Raw genomic sequence first — 7673 nt, forward strand, 5'->3', positions numbered from 1 at the left:
AGCCTTCGACGGGCTTCGATTTCAATAATGGGCCGCTTTCTTGGTTTGAGCCCAGTTATTAAAGTCCGTTCACTCAAATTCATCGTCTTCGAAGCTAAACTAAATCTAGGGCACATTAATTCTCAAAAATAAAAAAAAAATATAAAAATATAGGGACGTTATGGTGCAGAGGAGTGTGGAATTAAGCTTACCTCACAACTCTCCTTCTAATAACTGAGCTCGTTCGGTAATTTTCACTTAGATTTATCTTATGAAGTGTCTAATTTATGATCGTCATCTATTTAATTTACTGTTAGTTTTAACTTTTATGTAGCACATTTGAATTGGAAATCGAGGTTCAAGTTTTAACTTTTGACGATTTTTTGTGAAGTCTTTACGGGTTTAATGAATTTTGAGCATGCTGCATCGTGGAAATGATGGATACGAGGAAAGAGAGGTGAAGGAAAAATTAATCATGTGTATGTGTGGCTTCTTCTGGTTGTTATTGTTCTAATCTTTTGTCTTGTTGCAGTTAAACAGGAATATTAACTGGGGTATCTCCTTCATTCCCCAATACTTATTATAATCCAGCTAAGAGAAGCTAGAAGTTTCTTATGGCTGCAAAGGAGGAGAACAGTGCACTATTTCCCATTTTTGTATTGACTATGATAGCACTGCCTCTTGTTCCCTACACCATATTTAACTTATATTACACATTCACAAAGAAGGCCAAAGATATTACCTGCCGCTGTTCAGTTTGCTTCTGCTCCGGAAAGTATCGGAAATCGTTATTTAGAAGGGTGAGTTCTTTCTTAACATTATGTGAGAATCAGAACTTGATGCTTTGCTCTTTTATTTTGTATCTGTAGTAATGTATACACTGTTTCTGGTTGAATTTTCAGATTTCTAACTTCTCAACTTATAGTAACTTGACCATAGTGTTGCTATGGGTCCTTATGGCAATCTTGGTATTCTACATCAATCAGAGTAACACTGAGGTACTTCGAGCCTTCCGATTCTTCGATGCTTGGCTGTTAGCTAGTATGCTAATCTATGTACTCTGAATTTTATATGTTTTTGGCTTCCTTGTGTTCATGTTTCTATGCAATTTTTTGAGTAATCATACGAGTATGGTTCATTCCAATTATATTATGAACATGATCTGTGCTTCTCTTTGATGGATATATCACTTGGAAATTATTGTACGTTATTTTTGTCATTTGGAGGCTGAATATATAACGAAGTGCTATAATATGTGCCCAGACGAGAGTGTTAGCTATTGAAGCAAGCCAAACACTCAACATTTAACATTTTGGTTTATCCAATAATTTTAATTGTTTTAAGTAATCTGAATGGTTATGTTTTTTTTTCTCAGACCCAAATCTTTGAGCCATTCAGTATACTTGGATTGGAATCTGGAGCTTCAGATGCAGAAATAAAAAAAGCATATAGGAGACTATCCATTTTATACCACCCTGATAAAAATCCAGACCCAGGTTTACGGAGTTAGATCATGGGAGTTAGAATTTTTCCATTGAAATCCACAAGTTTTCGTGGAACTTATTGATTTGTAATTTTTTTAATGTAGAGGCTCACAAATATTTCGTAGACTTTATCTCAAAGGCTTATCAGGCTCTAACAGATCCAGTATCACGGGAAAACTTTGAGAAATATGGTCATCCTGATGGCCGGCAGGTAGACATGTCCTTAACAGTGGTGCAGAGAGTGTGTGTTTGCTTTCCTTACTTTTTTTAAAGGTGATATTGTATTTGAGAAAGTGGACATAATAGTATCTTATTCTGCTCTATGTAGGGGCTGCAAATGGGGATTGCTCTTCCTCAGTTTCTCCTGAACATTGATGGAGCATCTGGTGGAATATTATTGCTTGGAATTGTGGGAGTTTGTATTATTTTTCCCTTGACAGTTACTGTTATATACCTGTCCAGGTCATCAAAGTACACTGGGAATTATGTTATGCATCACACAATGTATGCATATTTCCATCTCATGAAGCCCTCATTAGCTCCGAGGTACATATGACTTTATATTAGACTTGGTATTGTACAGAATCTTGAAACCTAGTGCAAGTATTGTACAGAATCTTGAAACCTAGTGCAAGTTAAGACACGAACCCATACAAAAGTTTGGAACAGTGGCATTTTGGATCTTTATTTGTGTTTTTGCACTGGACAATGTATAAGCTTTTTTCTTCGTTTAACCTTTTTTACTAGACAAATAAGCACTGTTTTTTCCATACAATATAGTCTCTGTATCTTTCACTGATTGTTATTCTTTTATCTAATAGCAAGGTCATTGATGCTTTCATACATGCTGCTGAATACATGGAAATACCAGTTCGTCGAACCGATGATGAATCCCTCCAGAAATTATTTTTGTTGGTCCGGGGTGAGTTGAATCTGGACCTTAGAAATATACGGCAAGAACAAGCTAAATTTTGGAAGCAACACCCTGCTTTAGTTAAGGTGACGTGTCAACTGTTGACAAGTTTGAGAGCTTTGCCAGAGTTTTTCTTCTTAAATTATTAGTTTTTTGCTCGCAGTCTGAACTATTGATGCAAGCTCATTTGACTCGCGAAACAGCAGCATTATCTCCATCTTTGCATCATGATCTTAAAAAAATGCTTTCCCTTGCACCACGTCTTCTGGAAGAGCTAATGAAGGTATTGTTAGTCGGTTAAACTTGAGATCTATTTCACTTCAATGGAGTCGCGTCTTTATGTATCATTAGGAAGTTCTATTTTTAAGCTAAACTTGCAGATCCCTGCACTTTGGTCTTCAACTTTATTTCATTCTCACCTCTGATTTCATTTTGCCGAAGTTTGTCTGTCAACTTTCACATTTTCTTGATGACTTCATGGTATGAAGTTTACAATTTTGTGCAGATGGCAATTATACCACGCACGCAACAGGGGCATGGTTGGCTTAGACCTGCAATTGGAGTGGTTGAACTGTCCCAGAGTATAATTCAGGTATTCTTCAAAATCACAATTTGAAACATTTCAATTTTAAATTAAGTTAGGAGTCATCTGATCTAGCTGTCCACTCATATTCGACTAGTATCTAGCACTTCATATTTTTAGAAAGAAAAATTGCACTGTTGTGACCGGATGATTGAATTTGCCATTCTTGATTCAGGCTGTACCCCTCAGTGCCAGAAAATCCACTGGGGCATCAAGCGAAGGATATGGTCCATTTCTCCAGCTACCGCACTTCAGTGAGGGTGTCATCAAAAAGATTGCCAGAAAGGTCTCTCCCTCGCTCCCTCCCTCCCTCCCTCCATCCGTCTGTCCTACCAATGCATATATACATACATCCATACTTATCTGTATCTATATGTATTAGTATCTGCGTACGGGTCGCCATGTACAGGAGAAGTGTTTCTCCTGTGTCCAAGCTGCTGTTCAGCTATTGATAGAGATCACATCATTCAGCAATTGATAACATTAATCTATTTTTCGTATTTTATTTGACAAATAGGATAAAGTATCAAGTTTTGTTTTCAGTAGAATGATCCGATTCTCTTTCTATTTAGTTGTATATAATTCAGTTTATTTTGCATGTTGACACTGCTGTATACTTGCACGCTGCTACTGATGAACTTCATTATTATGTGGATTTGAAGAAAATTTGGTTACCAATCACATGGGCCCTGTTGACATCCCAGATTTGTTGATTTTTATGTATTGATTTCTGTTATGCTTTACTTTCCTTTGACCTTCTTTGAATTTTGAACGATTTACATAGTCATTTGTTCTTCTAACAGAAAGTACGCACGTTCCAAGATTTTCGCGACATGAAACAACAAGAACGTGCAGAGCTGTTGGCTCAGACTGCTGACTTTTCTGCTGAGGAATCGCAAGACGTAGAAATGGTTCTCGATATGATGCCTTCCATTTCAATCGACTTAACATGCGAGACAGAAGGTGAAGAAGGGATACAAGAGGGTGATATTGTAACAATGCAAGCATGGATTACTCTCCACCGTGGAAATGGCTTGATTGGTGCCCTTCCACATGCTCCCCACTTCCCATATGAGAAAGAAGAGAGTTTCTGGTTACTTCTTGCAGATTCCATGAATGATGTGTGGATGTCACAGAAGGTTAATTTTATGGACGAGGCAACAGCAATAATAGCTGCATCAAAAGCAATACAAGAGTTAAAGGAGGGGTCTGGTGCTAGCACGAGAGAAATAAACACCGTCNTAATAGCTGCATCAAAAGCAATACAAGAGTTAAAGGAGGGGTCTGGCGCTAGCACGAGAGAAATAAACACCGTCGTGAAAGAAGCAATTGAAAGAGTTAAATCTGGTTCTAGGCTCGTGATGGGCAAGTTCCAAGCCCCTTCCGAGGGAAATTACAATCTTACATCATACTGTTTGTGTGACTCATGGATTGGTTGTGATGCTAAGTGTAATATCCGGTTGAAAGTTTTGAAAAGAAGCCGGGCAGGGACAAGGGGCATTGCTGCTGCAGACGAGGTGCCATCTTTAGAGGATGGGGTTGAAGAGGAAGAAGAAGAAGGAGATGACGAATATGATGACGATTATGAGAGTGAATACAGTGAAGATGATGAAGATATTAAAGGTAAGGATTCTAAGGGAGCCACAATGAAATCTTCGGCCCATATTCGGGGTGATGACTCAAGTTCAGATGATTCAAAAAGTGAGTAAATTTATACTTTACCTAACCTATGCTCAACGTTTATTCTTTAGATTCTACGTTGTCATTTGGTTTTCACAAGATGAGGAACAAGAAAAACAGCATAGTTGAAATTTTTTTGTACCTTCGTAATTTTTGGAACAATCGAAAGAATAGTAGGTGAAGTGGACGTATGTAGAGACAGTGATTCTCTTACTATTGCTGATCATAATTTAGTTGACCTAAAACCTTGAAATATATTTAGTATAATTATATTATATTAATAATTAATTAATTATTAAAGTGTGTAAACTATGTGAAAAAATAATTCGAGTTGACTTCAGTTCGAACTGACACTCTCTCTAACTGTGACTTAGACGATAAATTTTCAGTGAACAAATTCAAAACCGAACGCATACCAGACTCCCAGTCATGAATTACCTGATCAGAATGAAGAATAAATATTTTCCGATCAAGAATTATGAAATATGAAGCCACGGGGAATGGAAATATTCCTTATTTGAAAACAATACCATAATTTTACTGGACTGTTTTTCATACATAGCCATTTTTTCCAACAAGGAAGCTGGTGAAACTGCTGTGGCTCTCTCGAAGTGAAATGTCGTGTTGATCAAAGTGCAATAGCAATGTAGACAAGCCAATTCAGGTCTAAAAGTTTTTAAGAATCAGACTCGCTAACAAAGAGTACACAAAACGAAATTACATCCCCTGTGATTATGGTTGTCAATTATTGTTTAAACAAAATTATGACGCAGAAATTGGGAATAAACTTTAATTATATTATGAGTTTACTAATATTTCCAAAATAGTTCACAAGATTACATGCCGAAAGAATATCAACAGCAGAAAGATTGTCCTGGAGACAATGGCAGACAAGGGTGCCAAGAAACAATTTGTCTGAGATATTGCATAATTTTTCCATATTGCCGCATAACAAGTGTATAAAAGAAATAGAAGGAAAATAAACTCATGTGAATCAGAAAAACTTCACCAATATAGTCTTTACAGTTCAGATGCAAAAATTGCACCGCATCGATGTTCAAAATGGTTACGGTAAAGTAAAGAATTAAATTCAAAGAATGACAGATGAGGATATCATCTGATAAAACTTTCTTAAAGAGAAGAAACTATATCGGATAGCATTTCCTTGTTGGCATGAAAAAGGTCTAAAAGTCTCATCAATTCAATTGAATCTTTTCTGTCCTGGTTAGAATATTTGTTCTGACTGAGAGGTAAGGATTTCAGGACCAAGAGAACTTAATCAAGAAATTTGCAATACCATACATCCATAAAACATGATTTTGAAGTTTTCCATAAAAAAAACATGAATTTGAAGAGAGAAACATGCACTGGATTTACCATAGAATCCATACCACTCCAGCAGGATCATCATGATCTCCATGAATGCTGAACACTGGCAATCCAACATTAAAATGAGGATCTTCATAGTTTACATGGCCAAAGCTGCATATAGAAAACATAGTCAAATCACAAATTGAGCGATGACATAAAGTAAAATGTCTGAAATATGACACAGTGTGAACAAAGTCTACTGGAATCTTAATTAACAAATACTTTCACAATCACACAAATCTACAAGTATTTCTATCAAATTTGATTTTTGTAAGGTTGTTCAATATAGATTAAGCTTCATAGACGAAGAGATGAAAAAAATGGTACAATTGAAGTCTTGCATATTAAAATGCATGCATGGCATCAATCTTCGACAAAAAAGGTGGAAAAAGAAAAGTCAAAACTTTGGCTTGTACAAAATTGAATGAAACATGTAGAAGATTACGAATTTGCGAAATTCACTGACTGGTCACTGACGACTTGAAACTGAACTGGGGAAAAAAAAAAAAAAAGAGAACAGCATAATAATGGCTTTCAGGATTTTGAAACTCTTGCATTGATGGATTTGGAAAAAATAATATTAGAAGAACTGACAAATAATAACAATAGTTTTTCTAATTAATTTGATTATATTCAAATAAAAGTAATATCATAGTTGTAAAAATTAACGAAGAATCATACTGTAATTTGAATCGATTGGTCATATGATAATTTTAAAAATTACCGAGTGACTAAAACACAATTTGAAATGTTGAAATTAAAAAAAAAAAACAAAAATTTAATATGTACATTCGAGCAATTTTGAGAGAGAAAACATGTCGTATTGGTGTCTATTAAGGAGAATATTTATTTATAGGTATATATTTGCCAATAACACAGCTATATGATCTTATTCTTATCATTATCCACAAATTAACATAGATAGAATTTTCCTTTTTTTAGTAACATGCACAGACTTTTCAAGCGCATATAGAAATTGAATGAAATGTAGCTAGCTGCGATACAATGCGACACCGTACGTAAATGTGCTTTTAATAGACTTGAATTGAAAATAATAATGAACAGCACGTGGAGTGGATCCATTTAAAAGAAAGCCCAAACCCAAATTTATATTAATTGTTAATCACTGTCAAATTGATATTCTCCACGCAAACTTATGACATGATTTTCGTGTGATTTACTTGAATAACGAGATTTATAAACTATTGTATTAGTCAGAGAATTTACTCAGTACACGTCGAAAGATGACGGTTAGGTTTCCCACAACATAAAAAGTACTTAATGATAATTTATTTGATATATGAACTAAAATATATGCATAGATAAAAAAAATTAAATATACAAATTTGAATCGTTGAATAAAAAAGTGGTAGAATATAATGACTTTGCTGTGAATTAAATTATAATGATTAATTGCAAAGCACGAAGGAATGTTAAATTATTAATATTAAGTGATATTATTTTCATGTCATTTTTATACATACTCTAGTTTTACGAGCAGATGGAGATCTAGCTAGTTCAAATATGAGCTGTAATATATAAATCCTTAATATTCTAGAGGGTTCTTAGCCATGTGGCCGCCGACAAGGGAGGGGTTCAAATTAAAGTCCTCTAAAATTTCATTTATTTATTTATAAGTATTGATTAAGATAAATACTAACAA

General features: G+C 35.0%; 1 protein-coding gene and 1 long non-coding RNA gene across 4 annotated transcripts; one reads left to right on the plus strand and one right to left on the minus strand.

Moving 5' to 3' along the window:
- The first annotated feature begins 75 nt into the window (after nucleotides 1-75).
- Nucleotides 76-4772, plus strand: LOC140977274 (dnaJ protein ERDJ2-like). Of its 3 annotated transcripts, none has more exons than XM_073441957.1 (12): nucleotides 76-226; nucleotides 371-436; nucleotides 512-779; nucleotides 882-977; nucleotides 1355-1475; nucleotides 1568-1674; nucleotides 1792-2009; nucleotides 2285-2462; nucleotides 2540-2659; nucleotides 2882-2968; nucleotides 3135-3245; nucleotides 3763-4772. In XM_073441957.1, the coding sequence occupies exons 3-12, from the start codon at nucleotides 594-596 to the stop codon at nucleotides 4666-4668; spliced, it is 2130 nt and encodes a 709-aa protein (XP_073298058.1). In that variant the 5' UTR covers nucleotides 76-226; nucleotides 371-436; nucleotides 512-593; the 3' UTR covers nucleotides 4669-4772. The 3 variants fall into 3 exon arrangements, with proteins under 3 accessions (XP_073298058.1, XP_073298059.1, XP_073298060.1); XM_073441958.1 differs by having other exon boundaries at nucleotides 97-226; nucleotides 314-436; XM_073441959.1 differs by lacking the exon at nucleotides 371-436 and having other exon boundaries at nucleotides 98-226.
- A 679-nt stretch (nucleotides 4773-5451) lies between these two features.
- Nucleotides 5452-6505, minus strand: LOC140977397 (uncharacterized). The gene is made up of 3 exons (XR_012175413.1): nucleotides 6456-6505; nucleotides 6031-6121; nucleotides 5452-5513 (listed from the first exon to the last, which is right to left on the minus strand). It is a non-coding gene; the product is annotated as an uncharacterized lncRNA (long non-coding RNA).
- Nucleotides 6506-7673: the final 1168 nt, after the last annotated feature.

Source organism: Primulina huaijiensis, chromosome 5, assembly GCF_012295235.1.
Source record: "Primulina huaijiensis isolate GDHJ02 chromosome 5, ASM1229523v2, whole genome shotgun sequence".
NCBI classification, from domain to species: Eukaryota; Viridiplantae; Streptophyta; class Magnoliopsida; order Lamiales; family Gesneriaceae; genus Primulina; species Primulina huaijiensis.